Raw genomic sequence first — 22,918 nt, 5'->3', positions numbered from 1 at the left:
ATTTTCTATTGTCTGCTTCTCTTCCTGTATATGGGCTATACTTTCTTGTTTCTATTTGTTTCACAATTTTGTTGAAAACTGGACATTTTAAATAATGTGGCAACAGTGGAAATCAAATTTCTGCCTGCTCTTCAGGGTTTGTTGCTGTGGCTTTTTCTAATTTCTCATTGTTTAATGACTTTCCTAAATTAATTCTGTGAAGTCTTTATTCTCTACGGTATGTGGCCACTGAAGTTTCTACCTAGTGGTCAGCTAACAACTGAACAGCAATTTCCTTATACACTTGGAACCAGTAAGTCTCCCAGTCTTTGCTGAGGGACCTGTATGAGTTTTGGGGCATGAGTCCATCATTTACCCAGACTGTTGACAACTCTGCCTTAGTCTTCACTTCCCACTTGTGCAGAGCCTCAAGTTCGGCCAAAGGTGAGTGTTTACAGCCTACTAGTGTCTTTCCTGAGTATATACAAAGTCCTATGCATGTGCCTGGCCTTCTAAATTCCCAGGAATATTTTTGAGTTTTCCAAAGCCCCTATAGACTTTGATATCTATAGACATCTCATTCTTCAGCTTTTCCTTTTAAGCTTTTTGGTTAAGTCTATTGTTTGCCTCTAATGTTATTTATAGCCATGAAGTTAAAACATTTGTCTGTAATTAGTTTTGATGAGTGTTCCTCCCCCTTCTTCTCCCTAGCCCACAGAGAAGATTTTATCCACTGGGCAAGCTCTAAGTCAGGTCTAACAGAAACAGCCTTGTAAGTGGGATATTCCAGGAACCACCAAATTATAATTATTTGGCAATTAAGCTTTGAAAAAGATCCATTTTTGTTCTGTCCCTTTGGTGCCTGAGAGGTGGAAAAGTAGGATATAATTTTTTCAAGGCTATTCCAGAGCTCAGAGTAGGCGGTGGGACTAAGACAAGTTAAAATGCCACAAAGCTCACTATTCTCCCCAAGAGTCAGCCATTTTTTTCTTAATGCTCCATGGGCTTCTGCAAAGGATTTTAGCCTTTGGTTAATTATCAGATTTCTGACACAGCTGATTCTGAGTTTTTGCCAGTTTTTTCATTGCTTTTATGAAGGAGCAAATTTTTGGAGGTCGTTACTCTATTTTCATTGCCTTCTTGCTCTTGACTTTGACTTTTGAATTGCAGTAGGTATACTGTATAAACTATACATGCAACTGGTCTAAGCACCACATTTGAGACTCTCATCCTACTACAGAGGAATGAGATGGCTGAAGTTATAAAGGAACATAGGCATAATTTCTTTCTCTTTAGGTGCTGTATAATCCAGTTTAAAGGACAAGACACAACAACAACAACGAGGTATTATCAGTGCCTGGTACCTTTAGGAACACAGTAAGTGCTGATTTAATTAACAGCAGACAACCCTCATTGAGTGGTAAATGCCAAGTTTGACAGAATTTCAGAGAAGGGATTAACTAGGGTGGAAAAAACATCACAAAGAACAGAGGTCTCTTGGGTCTTGACAGAAGTCTAGGACAGTGATGAGAAGAGGGAGGGCTTGACAAAAGGGAAGGACTGTTCAAGGTTTTAAAGGGTTTTAAATATTCTCAATATGAGCCTTTATTCTGGATGCAATCCTTTGTCAGATGTAGGTGCCAACATATATGTTGGTATTCACATATAAAGCAATTATCATTTGTCTTGAGAGGAGAGAGGAGGGTTCACTGACAGAAATAATGGGACATAAACTTATCAAAATAGGGGTTGGTAATCTTCAAAGGCCTTGAATGTTAACACAAGGAGTTAAGACTTGATTCCACAGGCCAGAAAGTGGCAAACTATGACCATGGCCCTCAAGCCACATCTGCCTGGCTATCTATTTTCCTAAGTAAAGTTTTACTGGAATGCAAGCATGCCAGTTTATTCATGACCATCTCTGGCTGCTGCAGTGCAACAAGTAAGCTGAGCAGTTGCAACAAAGCCTGTATGCCCCACAGAACCTAAAATATTTCCTATTTGACCCTGATACTGGCCATGACTCTGGGCTTCATGCTCTGCCTTGCACACACTTAGGCTGCAGCCTCAGCCACGGAAAATAAAAGAAATTAAGGATACAGGAAACACTCGAGGCTACTTTAAAAACTCTAGATGTATGTCAGCAACACTAGACTGAGGGAAATTTTGCATGACTTATGACTGGTTGAAGGGAAAGGATAAAAGGTCAAAAATGACTCTATGATTCTGAACTTGTATGACTGGTTGAAAGATGGTAGTGATAACTGAAACTGCATGTCTGGAGTAAAGTTAGGTTAAAGTACAGTACAATGAATTTGTCTCTAAACATCTTAAGTTTCAGCTATTAGTGAAATCCCCAACTGCGATTCTGTAAGTAGTTAGAGATAAAATACCTCAACCTGGAAGAGATGGCAGGGTTAGAAAGGGGGATTTAAAAGTTCTTTGCAAAGGGAAGAGGGTATAGCTCAGTGGTAGAGCACATGCTTAGCATGCACAAGGTCCTGGGTTCAAGCCCCAGTACCTCCATTAAAATAAATAAATAAATAAATAAAATTACCCCTCCAAAAAAAAAAAAAAAAAACAAACTAGAAAAAAATTGGTAAAAAAAAAATATATATATATGTAAAAATAAGTAAGTAAATAAAAGTTCTCTGCATAGTTGAAGCCACAAAAAATGGAGGTGCCTTCCTAGTATAAATACAGAGAAATAACTGGATGGAGGCCATACTCACATGTATCAAGAAGAAAACAGGAAGAAGTGGAGCCAGTGGAGACAGTATAGGAATGGCCAGAGAGGAAAGCTGGGAATTAGGGTAGCAGAATATGAGTCATGTAAGCAGTAAAAGCTGTTGTAAGAATGAAGGCACAAGGATGAAAAAAAAGTCTATAAAGCAAACAGTGAATGAATAAAAGGTCAACTGGCATGAAGGTGTCAAAGATGCCAAACAGAGTATCAAGGCAGAGGGCAGTTAATTTTTAAGATGGATTTCTAAAAGTCTATGCTTTAAAACTTTCATACTAGAAATCCTGCAGAGAAGTAGACTTCACATTTATTTATGAAAAGATATTCCACCCTCCTATTGGCTTAATTTTCACTACAAGATAATAACTCCCGTATTAGAGAGCTAAAGGATAATCATAATCTCTATTGAGAAGAACCTCCCCAAAAGGGGATTGCAGAAATTATTGGGAATAGAGAGATGTAAAGTTATTTAAGAACTCTAGGGGAAAAAAGCTTACAAAAAGGAAAGGCTGCTGCACCAGAGCATAAAAAAACAATAGAGACACCTGGAGGATAAAACAGGGACAGCGGCTGCTTCTCTAAAGATTGCTGCACTCTATCACAAGTCCTGCCCAACCAACCTCTCTTAACTAAATAATCTTATTGTATTATAACTCTGTATGCATGAGACCTAACCAAAGTACCTTGAGTGAAAAAACTTACGAACATCTTTACTGACTAATATCTACACAGTGAATAAATACTCATTGAATCACTATGCTCATATACATTCCTTTTTGCAAGATGCTGGGACAACCTAATCAGAGTAGAAAATGTATTTGTTTTTAACTCTAATAGGAAAATGACATTAAATGTATTAGTGAAAAATTCAACCCACTGGCCTACAGATCACACACAGGAAGGAGAGGAAAATAAGAGACACTGAATATAGGTATTTGAATACAAACATGCAATACAAAGAGAAACAACATTCTCCATGGCTGATATTTGCTAGGATAAAATGACAAAAACCTATGTACCAATTTAGAAGCTAAAGTAGTAAACATTTATAATGAAAACAACCATTTAAAGACCAAAGAAAATCAACAGAAGTGAGTATAGAGCTCCTTTACAAAAAGGTTCAATTAGCAGGTAGAGGGAAACAGGAATGGAAACCAGGATTAGAGACAGACACAGCAGGAAACATCTGGGAGCCTACAAGGACTCTAAAAGTTCCCAGGTACTTTATGACATCCAGTTTTACTTAAAAACCAATTAATTATATTATTCATAAAATGTATTGGCCATGACATGGATAGCTTTTTGAGTTGCAAATAAAAACAGAGAAACAAAAGATAAAATGAGAAGAGGATGAATAAAAGAGTTGATGATGCTGACCAACATGAAATGATTGAGTCTGAGCTGGTGACCACACTTAAAAAAGGAAAAACATTGTATATGAACTCCCAACAAAGGTATAAAAGGAGGCAGAAAGAGAAACATAGCCATGATTCTACACATTGGCCACTAGGTGGTGGCATTGACCCAGGACAGTTCAGTTGTGAGGGTTGGAAATCAGGAGCCTGAAGTGAGCAACTACTTGGCCATCTGCAGGTAAGAGACTGCCCGAGAATGACAATCTCTTTGTTTATGTTAATAAAAACTTTGAAAGCAAACATTCTGAAACATCAGAAAAATTCATTAAGAAATTATCAAAGGTTTACTATAAAGTGATTATGAAAATACAAAGGTCCCTTGTCCACTCACCTTTACTACATTGTCCCCTGATTGTCCATTATTTCGTAAACAATCTAGACATATAGCAATTTGTGGGTCACTTCTGTGATAGTCTTTATCATCTTGATTTTCATCACCTTCTTCATCTACTTTAGGTTTGTCAACTTTTGAAGTATCATCTGCATAATTTAAATAAGACTAAGTTAGATATAACTCAAAGTTGATTTTATATTTATAATTGAGCAACAATATACTAATCATCAAAATAAAAATAAACTTAAAAAACATTTGTTAGCAATTTTGATGAAAAATAACTGAACATGTTAATACCTTTAAAATGTCAACCAACTTAACACTGGAAATACTTTTTAAAGACCATCAATGACTTATTAACACAGCTTATGATTTCTAGGCTCACTGGGAGATCCAAATGAAAGAGTCAGGATGAGCTATGTACTTGGTCACAAAAATGATTGCTATTAGTGATTAGACCACTTAGAAACTTACAGGATATAAAAATACTTCCAAATTCTCTATATATTCAAATTTAAAACCAGGTCCTCTTCTTTTCAAACTATAAAATAGTCTCTAAGGTCTCAAAATTTCAAATTATTAGATATTCATAAAATTAGCTCATGAAATAACGAGTAGAATGGATTAACTTTTTAAACATGTATGTAGCTATGTAACATATTAAAACTCCACCAAATAAATCTGAATAGCATATTTCATATTATAAACAAATGTATTAAACCTATGAAATACCAGCAGCCTACAAATAATGCAACTGTATCTGTTGACTCATTTACTGAGTGCATTTAACTCTGTTAGACATGCATTGTGCTAAGCCTGAGGGAACAATACTGAAACTAGAGTGTTACCATCCTCACCCTCATCGTGTCAGGGTATAGAAGGAGATACAGGCAAGTAGAGAAAACAGACAGATGGAAAAGTCCAAAGGTAAGGACTCTAATGGGAGAGGTAAGACAGACCATGTGGGCACTATAACAGAGGCAATAAACCCAAACTCTGGGGTGAAGCAGAGATTCAGGGAAGATTTCCAGATAAAACATCTCAAAGCTGAAACTTGAAAGAATCAGCCAGCCAAGCATTAAAGTATAGAAGCCCAGGAAAAAAAAAGACCATTTAGTTCCTCTTTAATGACTGCAGTAAAAGCCTAACAGTGTATCATACAGGGTAGGTGGGCTCTTTCTTCTGCCTTTTTATATGGAATCCACATAGACAGGAATTGCCTTTATGAACCAAACTCAAGCTCCAAGAAAAGGTCCAAATTCTCCACCCAAACTGAAGACCAAATATGATAAAATACTTTAAAAAGGGAGAAATATGGGGTAAGGGAGTCGAACACAAAGTAGACTGTAGTCCTTCACTAGTCAATCAGAAGACACACAGAGTTGCGGACTAACCTGACCACATGGCTTCTGATGACAAGCCCTGGCCCCTGGCCTCTTGAGAAGGTAGTCAGAAACTGGAAGATTCATTCAGTTTTACCTATATTTTTACTTAGCACTACTGTCTAAATTGCAATTTACACTTGGTTAAAACAAGCCTTTAGTTAAAGTCATTTTTTTCGCCAGGCTTGGCTTCTTTGCCAATTTCGATGTTACAGATCAAAAATAATCCCTTGCTATCTTACTGCAGTCATGCAAAACTATTCTCAAACCTCCCCTGCTATAGGAGGTCAGCCCTGTACAGGTAAGTTGAACTAATAAAACTCTGATCCCCACTTTATATATGAAAAGAGAAAGCCATTTAAGTGATAAATAATTGACGATCCTATGATCTTATGGGAAAACCAGGCTGGAAGACTGAGCTCACAAGTGAGCCTATAAAATACAAAACTACATGTACATCCTTGAAGGATTTGCAATCATATTTAGGCCATCTTGAAATAAATCTCATGTTAAGTAACAATGGGAAAGTATCCTACCTCCTTTTAAAATCAGATATGATGTATTATTTTTCTTTTGTGTGAATTATATACATACTAAAAACCTTTCCTCTGCCCAGTAATGTTTGCCACTTTGCTTAAATTAGTATTAAAATTTACTGATTGCCAAGTCTCCTGGGACTCGAAAAGGAAGTCTGGACACTTAGCACAGGCTTTGGGGAAAATTTCCCTAAGTGTCTGAGCTCCACCTCTGAAAAGCTCATTCTAGACGATCAGAGCACAGCAAGCTCCTCTGATCTGGCCCTCAGCTACACCCCAATTTCGTCTCCTATTAAACATATAAAATAAAAAATTAAAAAACCCAGCAAAGCCCTCACTGTTTTTAGCTGCAGGCTACAGCTGTCTCTTACTTTTGTCTCCTTTAGCTTTCCAGCAAACACTGCTATAACCAGTGGTCACTTTTCTGTTTCATCTCCTTTTTCTCTTCCTAAAGTCCAATTTTCTCTATTTCCAATTACCTCAGCTGGAGTGACTCTAGGTTTACACGCATTTAACATAAAATCTCATGATTTTACATAAGATTCTTAATCAGAGAAAGGTTCATAATGTAAACAAAAAAGTACATGAATATTGTATAGGAGAAATTTGAGCTTCAAGAAAAATTACTTCACCACAGCTACAAAAAGCTGAATAACTTGAGAGAGTCTATCAGATATGAACATAAAACAAAAAAGTCACCTTGTCCATTTTCTTGAGGCTTGTTTTTCTTCCAAAATTCAGATTCACGCTCAAGTTCTTCTAATTTAAAAGAAAAAAGTATAAAGATAATAGAAGCAGTCATGAAATCTTTAGTAGAAATGGTGGTTTCATAAAACACAAAAATCTGCAAGAACCCAAAGAGCAACTTACGTTCTCGTAGTCCAGGGACCAGCTTAAATATAATTTCCTCTAATGTGTTATCCAACCTTTGAGAGAGGAAAAACAGAGAATATACTAACAATGAAGACATCAAAATCCAGTATGTAAACAGTTTTGAGATCTGTATCTCATATGTTTTACAAAATATGGAACAAACACAGTTTTAGCATGTGTACCACACTCAATCCCTCTGCAGGTGGAGCACATCTACTTCTAGCCTGTCCCACTGGTAGACAGATGACAAAAATGGTCCCACCCCCAGCTCTCTCTACAATCTACCCCTTCTGCACAGGACTTTGAAAGTCCTCCCTTGATTAAGGGACGGAGTCTATTTCTCCACCCTGAGAATATCAGCCAGCCTTGAGACATGCTCAGGCCAGCAGAATGGGGCACAAGTGACATTGTGCTTAGCTCTGAGCCCAAGCCTTAGGAGGCATATCACGTGCTTCGATGTACTCTCTTTCTTAGGATCCTGCCACCCTGAGAACAAGTCTGGAGGATGAGACATCAGGCTGCCCTGCTGAGGCCACCTCAGACTAGTTCATAGACAGCCCCACCCAACAGGACAGATGCCAGCCAAGATAACAGAGCAGCCAACCAGAGCAGCAGCTGACTGCAGTTACCTGAGTGAGCTCAGCAAAGACCAGAAGAACCACCTAGATCTGTGAGCCACACAGAATTGTGAGGAATAAGTGCTTTTATTATTGTTTTAGCATGAAATTTAGGGGTGGTTTGTTATGCAGCAATAGCTGATACAGTCACTTGCAAAATGTCTACCACTCTGCCTCTTTCCTATGAAGGAAATAATCTCCATTCCTCTCTTCTGGTAAATTTAGACCATTTAGTCATTCAATCTTCCTAGGTAAAAAAATATTTATCTTGACATTGTCCTTGTTTTCCACTTCCTTCTGTCTCTGAGTATAACTCCTTTCCATGGCTTTCATTTCTTCATCTCACTCTCTTGCTCCCACAACGTCCATCCTCTCTCTTCCTCTCCCTCATCCTGCTCAGCTGCACAACTCTTCTGACCAAAAACACACATACTTTTCTCACAGCTGAAAAAACTCCCAACTTTGGCATAACCTAGTCTTTTCATGCTGTTAATGGCTTCTCAATCTTTTCTTCCAACTGGAAGAGCTTTGAAAGCATATCAATGTGACTTCTGATACACACTTAAGATTCTTTTACTCAACTGAACTCCCCAAATCATCCATACCTTCCATACTGAATAGATTTAAAAAAAATTTTAGAATAAAAATAATATAAAATTTTTTAATTTTCAAAGTCATTTCTCTCCCACAATGCTCTGCAGCTGTTAGTCAGTGTTGCCTGATGCTGCCTCCTTGAGAATTTCCTTTGATGCTTTCCTTTTTCTTTTTTTCTCTTTGTCTCTAAATATTTTTCTTTTTCCGACTACCTTGACACCTCAGTGTTCTCCTTTGCTCTGCTCCTTGTACTCTCTCACCTTTTCTACGGGCTGCCTTCCTTGAGGATCTCATCCACTTCTGTGACTTCAAAATCAACATACAGGCAGATCACACAAGTGCACATGCGCATGCACACACACACACACTGGGCACACGCAGACACACGTCTCTTTGCCAAGCTCGAGTTCCACATTTCCAGCAGGTGCTGACTACCTCAAGCACCTCCTTCTGTTCATCTATGTCAAGACTGTCTCATCTGTTCTCCTTCAACAAAATATTGAATGCTTGTCTTACTTTTTAAAAATTAATTTTAGAAATGATACCATAACTCTCCCAAATAGGCTCAAAATGCAAGGGATATCTTAACCTACTTCTGTCTCTCTTGCTTACACATTCACTCACCAAGCCCTAGACAGCTCCTCCTCAGTGTTCCCAACCCAGTCTTCGCACACCTCCCATCCTTCCATTCCCTCAATTACCACCCCACTGCGAGGACAGCGTGGAGACATCTCCCCTTACCCTGATGTGCTCAGAACCAATCTTCCTTAAGCACTAACGTGATCATCATTTGCCTGCTCCAGAACTAATCTCTTCCCACCACCTGGCTTCAAGTGTTTACCTAACTCGGGTCCGACCTACAAGTGGCACCTGGTGCTGTTCTCTTGTCACTCTTCTCGAGGCAGCGGGCTTCGTCAGTTACCCCCAAGAACGCCTTGCCCTTTCCAATCTGTCTTCCTCCTCGCGCTCTTCTTCCTGGCTCAAATACTCTTGCCTACTACTCTCCAGCCAAACCAATGTTACCTTATGCTTCAGGATGTAAATACTCATTCACAGAGTATTCCCAGACTATTTAAAAGTAGCAGTACTTAAAAGAAGCACTATTCCTCTTCTTAATTTAGTATTTGTTTTATCAATGTAATACATATATATAATTTACAGATCAAACTTCCCCATAACCTTGTATTAAAATACAACATTCCCATGCTACACCCTCCTTGTTTCTGATACCTACAACCACAGGGGCAACCACTTTCAAATCCAACCACGTCCTCCCCTTCTAGTATTTACTTTCACATTTGTATATTAAAGACAGATAAAAACACAAAGTCATACTTTTTCTGCTGCCTAGATTCTTCTGACCCCCTTTAACAGAAGACAGAGGTCTAGTTCTCTGAAGTCATCCTGCCACGCCCCTTTCCTCTCAACATACTTTCACAACTCCCATCTTCCTGATAGTCTTACTGCCAGTTTTTGTTGAATATCCACTGTTGACATAGTTATGATTATATAAATATCCACAGTATACTCTGATAATAGGTATCTCCTCATTCAACTTTTTTCCTTCCCTGAAGTTAGTCACTGCTTTCTTTTCTTCACTTTTCATGTACCTATTCCCCAATTCTCTAAAAGAATTTCTTCTTACCACGTACAAACTGTTCAGGAATCAACCAGTCCCATTTCTGTCCCTGTCAGACATCATCCCTCGCCAATCCGACTGCTCCCTGCCCTCCTCATCCAGCTCAGGATTTACTCCACAGTCAGTTATTAAAGCCACACCCCTGTAGTACCTTCAATTCCCTTGTCCCTCCCTCATTTGCTCAAAATTCTTTGGCACAGCCACAACACTGGTTAAACCCAACTCTCCATTAACATGTGCGTGTACCCATGGGCTGGAAAAACAACCACACCCCTTCGAATTTGTAACTACAACCCAGATGTGCCTTTAAGGTTGACAGGAATCGTATTACAGTTTCCCAGTCCATTTATTCTCTCACTTTCCTGGACAACACACTTCTCTCCTCAAACTCCTACACCCCCTTTCTCCATCCTTACTCTTGGCCAATAAACATTTCCTCCTCAGTGAGACACAAACTTCCGCCGACTCAGCCACCATAACCACCTGTGGCACCTACACCCATGCGTACTCCGCCCTCCCACCTGCTGCTGCAGATGATCTGTCAGTGCTTCCAGATGGAGCCCATCTCTTCTCTTCTACTCTTAGGTTCCAGTCCCTCTTACCTACTCAAGAACATGGCTTCAGCAGTGCCCTCTCTTCCACGACTATTATTAACTCTTTGCTCTCTCCTGGATCATTCCCTTCAAACATACCATTCTTTGTCCCATGTCAAAACAAAATAGAAACCCTCTTGACTGTACTCCCCCTAACAGCTACTACCCCCTTTCTTTGCCCCTATTTGTGGCAAAACTGGAAAGAGTGGTCTCTACTCACTGTTTCTAATTTTTCTTCCTCCCTTGCTCTCTTGAAGCAATCCAGCTAGTTTCTACCTCATAGCTCTACTGACAAGTGCCCTTGTCAAGGCTGATGACCTTCAGGGTGCTAAATCCAACCGTCAGTTCTCAGATCACAACATCAGGCACAGTGGATCACTCTTTCCTCTCTGCTTGGCATCTAAGCTTCACACTCTGGGATCTTCCTTCTCCTGCACTGACTGTGCCTCTTCAGTTCCCCTTCCTGGTTCCTCCTCCTCTCCCTGATCGCTCAGTGTCGGAAGGCTCCAGCATCAATCCTGGGTCCTCCACTCTTCCCTCTGCTCTCACGGCCTCAGTGATCTCATCCTGTCTCACAGTTTTAAACATCGTCTACACACAGAGGACCACCAGATACTTAACTCCAGCCAGACTTCTCCCCCTTGAACCACAGATCTGTATATTCACCTGCCAACTTCTCTCTGCTCTGAAACGATCAACAGACTCAACATGTCCAAATCCAAACTCCCAATCTACCCATCCCTAAAACCTGCTCCATGCTCAGTCCTCCCTGGCTCAGCTAGTGACAGCCCCACTCTTTCAGCTGCTCAGGTCAGAAATCCTGGAGCCACACTCTACGCTTTATCTCACACCCAATGTCCAATCCATCAGCAAATCTTACTGGATCTTTTTCAAACTATGTCCAAGATATGACCATCTCCTGCCCCTGTACTACCATCCCTTAACCTGAACCACTGTGATCACCTTCTAACTGTCCTCCCTGCTTCTACCCTTGCCTTACTATGTGCAGGGTATTCTCAACACAGCCATAAAGATGATCCCTTTAAACCTAAGACAGGCCATGTCCATCCTCTAACCAACTCTTGCGATGGCTCCCCATTTCATTCAGAGTAAGACACAAAATTTGACGGTGGCCTGCAAGGTCCCTGGACTCCAACCATCTCTGAGCTCCTGGCCCACCACCAACACCCCGGCCTCCCTGCAGCTCCCGGGACAAGTTGCAGGTACACTTCTGACTCCAGCCCTTTGCAACAGCTGCTCCCTTAACCTGGAACAGGCACGCTTTCCCCTTGACAGCAATTCTGTGCTCAAGTCTCACCTGCTCAACGAGGCCTGTCTTCACCAACTCATTTCAAGCTGCCACTTGTCCCTCCCTTCACATCCCGATGCCCCTCACCTGTAGCACTTTTCCCTTCTCCCTTTGCACTTTTCTCTTTCTAACGTACCGCATAAGTTTCGCATGAAATGGTCTGTCTGTCTCTCCCTACAAAAATATTAACTCTACAAGGGCAAAAATCTTTGTTTATTTTGCCCACGAATAGACCTCAAGCACCCAGAATGGTGCCTGGACAGAGCAGGTTTAGTAAATATCTGCTGAATGAATGATTCCTCATAGAGTTCTCCAAACTCTCTGCACCATCTATATCAATGACGTCCAGCAGAAGTACGAGGTGAGTCAATACGTAATTTTAAATTTTCTAGTAGGCATATTAACAAAAGTATTTTACATGGTTCATGTAAAATTAATTTTAACATTTTATGTATTAAAATGTCTAATACTACATTTATTTAGTAACTTTTACTTAATAATAGGTTCTATTTAACGGGAAAGTATTCATACTGCTTCAGGTTTTAATTTTACTGAATTTAAAGTAAAAATTCCATTCCTCAGGTGTACTAGCAACATCACAAGTGCTCAACAGCCACCTGTGGCTAAGGGCCACCGTCTTAACAGTCCTGATGCTGGACCTGCTGCACAGCTGTCTTACCCCTTCCCTTCCGTCCTATGTTAGGTTCCTGGTTTATCACAGCATACCCTTCAGTGGCCTCCTGAGAAAGGGTACAGAGGAGATAAATCTACTGATAGCTGGGAGCACACACAATGGTACCTACTGAAGAAGGCTTACTTCCCCTTGTTTCTTGCTAACAAAATCTGATTATGTTCTGGCAGCAATGTGTCCAGCCTTAGGGATACATTGTGATTTGCTAAGGCACCTTAAAATCCCACACCACCCCTTACCTAAGGGTTGGCATGTGACCGAGTTTGGGCAAATTAGAGAAAGCTTGCTGGGGGGACCTTTGGTAAAGACTCTTCCCCGCCACCTCCGAGAATACTCCGGTCTTCTGGGTCTGATCAGCCATCACTGCCACCTATCTGCTCCCCAGCGCCCATTCTGCTGCCGTGAACTCTTACCCTTTCAACAAGTGTTTACTGAGAACCTACTATGTTCTAGGAGTTGTCCTAGGTACGAAAATACTGAAGTTCTTGCTACTACCTCTGTGAGTTTATGTCTTTAAATAAATGTCATTGGTAGTAACTTTAGTGAGATGAGGGAAAACAAAGCTCTATAAAGGATATCAGTAAATAAACTGACAAAGTGGAATACTGAGGGTAAAGTGTATCAATGTAACAGTACTGTGGTAATGCAAAAGACTATCTCTTTACTTAGGAAATACGCACTAAAGTATTTAGGTTAAGGCCATGATGTATGTAACTTACACGCAAATAGTTCAGAAAAAGTAGGGGGAGAGAGAACAAGCATGCACACATGAGACAAAGCAAATGAGATAAAAAGTTAATGCAGACTAAGCTGGGTAAAGAGAATACAAGTGTTTCCTGGACTACTTTTATTTTTGCAACTTTTTGTTAAGTCTTAAATTATTTCCAAATAAAAAGTTGAAAAAATTTATGATATAATATTTTAGCCAAGGGATTAGATTTGATCAAATAGTGACTTGATTCCTTGAGGTATCAGACAGTCAAAATCAAAAGTTAAGATACAACATAGCACTTTATTTTTTTGATGACTAATGAAAGTTTTATTAAAGGATAGTCAGTTTACAATGGTATATTAGTTTCTGGTGTATATAGTAATTCAGTTATATATATATATGTGTATATATATATATATATTTTCCTTTTCATATTCTTTTTCATTATAGGCTATTACAAGGTATTGAATATAGTTCCCTGTGCTATATACAGTGGGACCTTGCTGTTTATCTATTTTATACATAGTAGTTAGTATCTGCAAATCCTGAATTCCCAGTTTATCCCTGACACCAAAAACCAAAGCAACAAAGTCAAAAATAAGTAAGTGGGACTACATCATACTAAAAATCTGCACAGTTAAGGAAGCCATCAACAAAATAAAAAGGCCATCTGTTGAATGGGAGAAAATATTTGAAAATAGCTGATAAGGGGCTAATATCCAAAATATATAAAGAACTCATACAATTCAATAGCAAAAAACCAAACAATCCGATTTTTTAAAATGGGCAGATGATCTGAATAAACATTTTTCCAAAGACATACAGATGGCCAACAGGCACATGAAAAGACACTCTACATCACTAACCATGAGGGAAATGCAAATCAAAACCATAATGACATAGCACCTCACATCTATTAGAATGACATTACCAAAAAGACGAGAAACAAGTATTCGCAAGGATGTGGAGAAAAGGGAACCTTGTGTGTTGTTGGTGGAAATTAAACTGGTGCAGCCACTATGGAAAACAATACGGAAGCTTCTCGAAAAATTACAAATAGAACTACCACATGATCTAGCAATTCTACTTCCGAGTATTTATCTGAAGAAAACTAAAACACTAACTTGTAAAGATATATGAACCCATGATCACTGCAGCATTACTCACAATAGCCAAGCACTTTAAACGGTGTAGGGAATAATTATCACCTGTTTGTTACAGTTTTTGATAAAAGCATCAGGAAAAGAATTCATTTGAAAGGAGAAGCTAACTCTGTTCTCCTCTGAATTATTTACCAGGGCTTCTTGATCTCAGCACTTCTGACACTCTGGGCTGGCTCGTTGGGGTCGGGGGCTGTCCTGTGAACTGTAGGATGTTCAGCAGCATCAGCATCCCTAGGCTCTACCCTAGATGCCAGCGGCACCCACCCAGCCCTGATAATCAAAGATGCCCCCAGACACTGCTAAATGTACACTGGGGAGCAAAATCACCCCTAGTCGAGAAGCACTGACATATATCCAACCAGCAGAAGCCTTGCTCAGGACTCCAGACTACAGTAGACCAACAGTTCTCCAACTGTCAGCACACATCAGAGCCGCTGGGCAGGCCTGTACTTAGTAAGATGGGATCCCCTCTCAGAGCTGCTGATTCAGTGGGTCTGAAGTGGGGCCTGGGAACTGTCATTCCTAACAAGATACTAATGGCATGGGGACCACACTTTGAAAACCAATGGGCCAGACATTTACTTGTAGACAAATTATTCCAACTACAGGCACAAAAACAGGAAAAAAAAAAAAAAAAAAAAGGTCTGAGATGTAAGATTTGCAAATCCAGATCTATAAATACTGACAAACATCACACAGAGATGAATGTTATACGTGGGCTCTCTAGAGAATATCTAGTTCTGTTTTTCGGTGGGTACCTCCCTGCGATCACGCAGTTGACCTGTGATTGAGCTACAGGAGGAACAATGAGAAGAAAACAGGCTTAGTGGTGTGGACATCTGGCTTGCAGCCAGGAAGTGACACTTGATTTGCTGAGATCTTAGGCAATGTCATGTCACTTCTATAAATTTCAATTTCTAATCTCAAAAAAGAATTTGAATTAGGACCTTATACAACACTTTCAGCTTTAAAAGTATGTGATTATACTTCTTTATACTATTTATTTGGTATAATGATTATACCATTAAGTAAATGGTAAAGGGTAGTCATTTTGAAAATTCTTTAAGTTTTACATAAATGTTTGTACATTCTTTTCTGAATATATGATAAATTTTTTTAAAAAGTACCAAGATTAGTCTTCCTCACTAATAGGTCTGCCCTCTTTCCACTATAGCTCAACTAATATAGAGTATTGTGTAGAATCTTAAAACACTACTGTATAGCACAGGGGACTATAATTCAATTCTTGTAATGAGCTATAATGGAAAAGAATCTGAAAAAAATATATACATGTATGTATATTTATAACTGAATTGCTTTGCTGTACACCTGAAACTAACACTGCAGATCAACTATATTTCAACAAAAAATAAGAATTAAAAAAATACTGAAAAATACCTACAAAGTAAAGTAACTCTGAGAGCCTGAGATAAGTTATAATTTTTAATTTGGAAATGTTTCTTAAATATTTAATATGTCCTACCTTACTTTTTATTTCCTTTTAATAAAATAGATTGAAATAAAATGCTCTAAAATGAAAATCATAATATTCATAAAACCTATATTAACTGAGTCAAGGTGCCAACAAACATTATGATACATAACAAAAATGATTGAGTTCATATAATTTATCTAAGTTAGATGAACTACAAATATATTTACTTACCTCAACATTTCTAATGGGTTTGTCTCATGAACCTGGTTGCCACACCTTGGACAATCATTGCTATCTTCAAAGTGCTGGACAATACAAGTCTTACAGACTGAGGAGAAAGAGGATGTTAGGTTAAAAATTGTATTCTACACAAAGAATACTATTCTTTAATCAAACTTTCCAAGACCTTAAAATTTAACACTATAAAAAAAACCCAACTGAAGTAAAGCCTACTGCCACAAAATAAAAAGTGTATCTGCTGTTTTTCTTCAATACATTCACAAATCAAATAATTTATTCATACTACTATAAAAAGCTGATGCACTTACATAAAACACTAGGTTTTTCTCATTTAAAGAAGTAGGACAAGGAAAGGAAACAACTGTTAAGTCTGCATTTATTTCTTTTCCTAAAAATGCACTTGAATGCAACATAAATAGTTCTTAATCATACGTGAGAGTTTTCAACATGTTTGGATTACTTTTTACTGGCAGGGTGTTCCTGGGACAAACCAGGAGTGACAATGGAACTTGTGGCCTTTGCAGAGTGAGGAGCCTGTGCCCACAGGTGCCATAGTCCCATGGAGCACGAAGGATGCACTTGGGCATCAAGCTGGTATGAAAGCTCGAGACATGAACCAAGAGAACGACTAAGAAACTGACAGAGTAATTCAGATTTAAAATAAGGATTCCATACAAAGACAATGGAAATATGATTTGTGGCTTTTCTGCTACAAGCCTATATAGCTTGCATCTCCTCCAAATTAATACTCCAAATAACACTAATCTTTCTATTTATGAATCTCCCCCACTTTTTCCCTAAGCTTCTTACCCACCAACTGTCTTGCCCCAAAACCTTAGACATATTTACAGCACCTGAACTAAAAAAATTTTTAAATTCAATTCCCTATCCCAATACCCCTCCTCCATTTTATTACCCTGTAAAATCTGAAGTTTCCACCTAGTACAGACCAGCTCCCCCACCTTTTATAACTCCATGACAAACTACTTTCCCTCCGCCTCATGCCCCACACTATCAAAAAGAAGTAAAAGTTTATCTAAACGACTCATCAAGAGTGAACACTAGGATTCCTGGTACTGAGATTAGGTCTGCAAATTCAAGCATATCACATATCCGAATCAGACAGCAACGGTCAGCAAAGAATTCTACTAGGCATCTAATTTAAAAATCATCAGTACACACAGAGAACAGAATCTTGGTACTTCCTTTCACTTATCTATTCATTGGCTCAACAGCCAAGCCTTGTATCAGGAGCTGGAGACACAGAAGCAAGCAAAATCAAGCCCAAATCCTCATAGAGCTTATATTCTATACTTGGGAAGGTGAACAAAGAATTTTAGTTAGAAACAAGTGATATTTTCAAAAGAAAAGAAGGTAGAGTGCTGGTGACTGCCACCTATTTTTATGAGTGATCAGGTTAAGACTTTCTAAGAAGGTAACATCTGAGTAGATTTTTTTTTTGCTGAATGAGTACAACTGAATCCCATATTCTCTACCTCTTTTTACCATTACATACAGTTATGTAATGGTAAAAACTAATACTTTCTAAGTATTAGAAAACTTAAAATAAAAAAGCTTAGATATGAGTACTTCTGTCCTCCACATTTCTTGGCCCCCAAAACATTCTAAATGTCTTTTTAGAAAGTTAATGTTTGGGAAGGGAGGTCTGCCTTTTCTCTACATACTGAAGTAGAGGAAAGAGAAGCTGAATTCTTTAAAAGATTGCTGGTATTTGCTCTTTTCCCAGGGACACTAGGTAAGTCTCTGAAATTTGGGAAAGAAGGCAAACAGGACAGATAAGAGGCAAGAATGAAGGGGTGTTACAAAGCCTGATTCTGTCTTGAGGCTCTGATCCTGCCGTGGAGCTCTGATCACTGTGGTTCAAAAGGTTTATCAAGCTCAAGGGGGTTCAGGAATTCCTGGCTGTCCACCAGCCCTGGTCAAACAGAGAGGCACGTGACATGCCTGGGGCAAGTCCTCATCTGGGTCAGGCAAAAGGCCAAGGGCGAGAGACTATCCTCCCAGGGGTGAAGACACTAATCTCAGTTGCTGAAGAAAGAAATACAAGGCTCATTCATCCAGAGGGGCACTGGTTTCAAGAATAAGGCTGCGTAAGGCCAAGGCAGCCCCAGTGCTCGAGGATGCCCGATGGGGAATAGTAATCTATATTCTAGATCTGGACTGTCCAGTATGGCAGCTACTAGCCGCATGTGGCTGCTGAGCACCTGAAATGTTGCTCGTTCAAGCTGAGATGTGATGTAAGTGTAAAACACACACCAGATGTCAAAGACTTAGCACAAAAAAAATCTCATTAATGATTTTTATACTAATTACATGTTGAAGTGATAATATTTTAGACATACTGGATTAAATGAAATATATTAACATTAACTTCATTTGTTTTTTTTAAATGTGGGTACTAGGAAATTTAAACTTACACAGGTGGGTCACATGTTATTTCTACTGAACAGTGCTGAACAGAAGGAGACAGAAAGCCCCATCAGGAGGTGACTGATCTTTCACACCAACACTGGAGATACAGTATCTTACTCTACTTTTGTGGATGAAGGAGAAGAGGTTCTTACAGGCCAGGCAACCTGCCTCCCCTGATGAATGGCAGCACAGACTTGAATCCAGGTTTCCTGATATGAAATCACAGATTTTATCAAATTTAAAAAATGTTTTAACTTTACAAAGGAAAAGAACGTAATATAGAAATACCATCCCCCAAAACACCTTCAGCATCTCTGCTAAATCTGACCACCACGTAAACATGACAGACAAACTGTCCCACAGGGCATAGGAATTAACATTCCTACATCAAGTGTTACATTAAAAGAATTAAATTTTTTTTCTAAAGGCTAAGGTTCAAAACTATCTTCAATTAAAAAGGTTACAAACTTGTGGTTGCCAAGGGGCGGAGGGTGGGAAGGGATAGACGGGATTTCAAAATTGTAGAATAGATAAACAAAATTATACTGTATAGCACAGGGAAATATACACAAGATCTTATGGTAGCTCACAGAGAAAAAAATGTGACAATGAATATATATATGTTCATGTATAACTGAAAAATTGTGCTCTACACTGGAATTTGATACAACATTGTAAAATGATTATAAACCAATAAAAATGTTAAAAAAAAGGTTTTCAAATAGTTTAAGAGAAAAATTTAAGATGATGAAATATATTGTAACTCTAGTTTTCTTTTCTGTGCAGATGATTTGGTGGTGGATGTCACCATCATAATCACTAATGATTAAAAGGTATGTAACAGGCACTGCCCCAAATGCTTCCACATATATTTCAGCACAATTTAATGACTTAATATTCATTACAACTCTATTAACTAGGTAATATTATTAGGCCTCTTACAGATGAAGAAACTGAGTAGAGACCTTTAGAAATTTGTCAAAAATCATGAAGCCAATAAGCAATGAAAGCCAGGATTTGAATCAAGAGCCCATTTTCTTAACCAATGTGTGCCTAAATGACGTATTTTCTTCTAGTTTTATACCTATAGGTCTAAAATAATATGGGGGGGAGGTAATAGCCCAGTGGTAGAGAATGTGCTTAGCATACATGAGGTTTTAGGTTCAATCCCCAGTACCTCCATTAAAAAAAAAGTAAATAAACTCATTAAAAAATAAATAAATAAAATATACAGAAAAAGAATGCCTTACCCCTTAATTTGGGAGCCTTAAGTCCACTTGCAGAATTAGACCTCCGTTTAAACTGAATATTTTATACAAAACAGCCCTTTTAAGTGGCTTATATATTCCTTAAAAAAAAAAAAAAAAACCTCGAGAAAATATATCTCATGTTTTAAAAGCTGTTAAATAAATCACAACCTTATACAAATGAGAACCTGAGGAAATCCAGGCAAGTTCAGTGAAACTGAAAGACGTAAAATGAGGATTTGCTTTCTCTTAAACGCTTAAGAAACTCATCACTACAAAACTGACCTTTGATTCTCAGTTTATAATTTGGTTTATACTAGCTGTAAAACACATTTTTAAACTATCTTAATGATCTAATGAAAAGCTGTCTAATTGCTCAACTACTGTACTGGTTGACTCAACTGGTCCGAGAATGTTAAAAAGGTCCTAGTCTGCAGTTAAGACTGTGTGTTGAAACCAAGTAGTGTTCATTCTCACGAGCCACTCTACAGAGAGATGCTGCAGCCCCAAGAAACACCTGGGTGAGAAAGAGAGTCAGCTTCACCGAAGATATCCCCAGTTGGAAAAACACTTAAACAGCAGCAAGTGCTAACATTTACTGAGCACTAACCAAATGTCAGGCTCTGGGCTCAGGGCTTTGCATGGATTAAGTATGCACTGTCATCATCGCCCTTTGGCAAGGGAGAACGCAGTGCTGGAGAGCCTGGGCAAGTGGAGCAGACCAGCATCTATCCTCAGGCTGGATGTGCAGCTCAAGGCCTAAAATTCAAACCACCATGAAACACATCTTAAAGTCAAAACCATCTGGTCTCAGGCAGATTTTGTACTTTCAACTGATTTTTATATGTAGCTCATAACAACCATCATTAAACTTCTAACGCTTACTAAGAGAAATCTTTCTTTTTACCGTGTCTTAGATTTGAACTAACTTGTTATGCAAATTAACAGAGAAAGAGTCATTGTGTAATCTACTGCAATGGTTCTCAAATTTACATGGCTACTACAATCACCAATGAGACTTAACAAGAACAGATTCATGGGCCCCATCCCAGACCAATTAAATCAGAATCTCCGGGAGATTAGCACCAGGACTCTTTGCAAAGCTCTCTCACTGAAGCAGCCAAAAGATAACTGGGAAATCCTGGCCACAAAATCCTTACTGGCTAGTACCTCAGTTAGGCTGCCCCTTCCAGGATTTGGCACTCTGCCAAATCATAACCAGAAGACACTTTATTACTCACCATTGGGAAATCACTGCCACAGGACAAAACATACTCAAAAGAATATGGAATTAATGCGCTCTCCCCTATGATGCCGATTTACATGAGAAGCCCAGGTAGTACAGCACAGCTGTTACAGATAAAAGATAATCTTGTGGCAGACAGCTGGATCTGAACCCTAGTTCTGCCATTAGGCATATTACTCACTTTGTGTGTCTCTGTACAAGGGAGATAACAAGGGTAGTACAGGGTTCTTGTGAGGATTAACTGAGATAATATATGTAAAATGTGTAAGCAAGTGTCTGATAATTTATATTTAATAAATATGAGTTATCATTATAAATCAGACTGCTGGAGGAGCATAAAGTCATAACAAGAAGAATTAGAGTAAATACTGAACGTCATCAGACCATGATCTTAAACATGATCTTGTTAACAGAACTTGAAATGTCTATTGTGGATTAATCCTCTGCAGCCATGTCCACCTTAGAGATAGTCTTGCAACTCCAGCATGATTATTTATGACATACTGCTTCACCCCAATGGGAACTGCCTACCTTTACATGTATAATTCTTTTTCTGGGGTCAACGGTCCAAGACTGACCAATGCTTCTCCATCATACACTTCTTCCTTAACTTTGTATGTTTAATACAACTCCAGCACAGTCCCAACTATCTAGAAGCTACTTTGCTGTGTCTCTTCCTGATCACTTTGCATATACCCGCTCTGAAGCACTACTACATGTTGACTTCATAGTTTAACCATTAAAGTCTATCCTACTTTATTTCCAAAGTTTTGGGTGGCGCGGGGCGGGAGGACTCTTCACAACAGGTGCAGGCCCACTGTTGTTGCTGTCGTGAATGTATGTCCACCCATTTCTCTTATACATCAGAGAACTAGCTTCCCAGCTTTGAGGACATAAAGTGACCTACACACATGTCTCTTCTTGAGCACCAATTTTCCTATCACTGATAAAACAGTAACAGTCTTCTCTTGTCCTTGGTGGTGTTACTGCTCTGTTTATTAAAATGCTCTGTTTATTAAAAGTGATCAAATGCTAAAGAAGATGAGGTGTATCTATGGAATATCACTCAACCATAAAAAAGAATGAAATAATGCCATTTGCAGCAACATAGATGGACCTAGAGATTATCATACTAAGTGAAGTAAGTCAAAGACAAACATGATATCATTTATATGTGGAATCTAAAAAATAATACAAACGAACTTACTAATAAAACAGAAAGAGACTCACAGGCATAGAAGACAAACTTATGATTACCAAAGGGGAAAGTGAGGGGAAGGGATAAATTAGGAGTTTGGGATTAGCAGATACAAATCACTATATATAAAAACAGATATACAACAAAGTCCTACTGTATAGCACAGGGAACTATATTCAATATCTTGTGATAACTTGCAATGGAAAAGAGTCTGAAAAACTATATATGTATATATACTGTGTGTTTATACACATATATGTATATAAAACTGAATCACATTACTGTACCCTAGAAACTAATATTCTAAATCAACTATACTTCAGTTTAAAAAAAAATGATCAATTGCTGACTTCCTTTGTTAAAATCATCTGAATGTGTTATTTTTCTCTGTCAACACAGAAGTGTATTTTCTCTTCTTTCCTTAAGCACACTCTCTTTATGTGCCCTTTGTGATAACACTCATTTGAAAGTTTGCCTTTGAAAAATTTGTTATCTGCTAACAGTTCATAAGTAAACTGTGGTCATCTGCAAAGAGAAGA

General features: G+C 38.6%; 1 protein-coding gene across 9 annotated transcripts in view; it reads right to left on the bottom strand.

Annotated features, from left to right (window-relative positions):
* PCGF5 (polycomb group ring finger 5) overlaps window positions 1-22,918 on the bottom strand; it is a 116,926-nt gene that overhangs the window by 35,005 nt on the left and 59,003 nt on the right. For all 9 annotated transcript variants that reach the window (XM_031461376.2, XM_064488210.1, XM_031461377.2 and 6 more), the window contains 4 exons: window positions 16,247-16,343; window positions 7,260-7,315; window positions 7,089-7,148; window positions 4,469-4,617 (listed from right to left, as the gene is read on the bottom strand). In XM_031461376.2, the coding sequence (XP_031317236.1) occupies window positions 4,469-4,617; window positions 7,089-7,148; window positions 7,260-7,315; window positions 16,247-16,343 (362 nt within the window). The remainder of the gene's footprint in view (window positions 1-4,468; window positions 4,618-7,088; window positions 7,149-7,259; window positions 7,316-16,246; window positions 16,344-22,918) is intronic.

Source organism: Camelus dromedarius, chromosome 8 (assembly GCF_036321535.1).
Source record: "Camelus dromedarius isolate mCamDro1 chromosome 8, mCamDro1.pat, whole genome shotgun sequence".
NCBI classification, from domain to species: domain Eukaryota; kingdom Metazoa; phylum Chordata; class Mammalia; order Artiodactyla; family Camelidae; genus Camelus; species Camelus dromedarius.
This window is presented reverse-complemented; position numbering and strand designations above follow the sequence as displayed.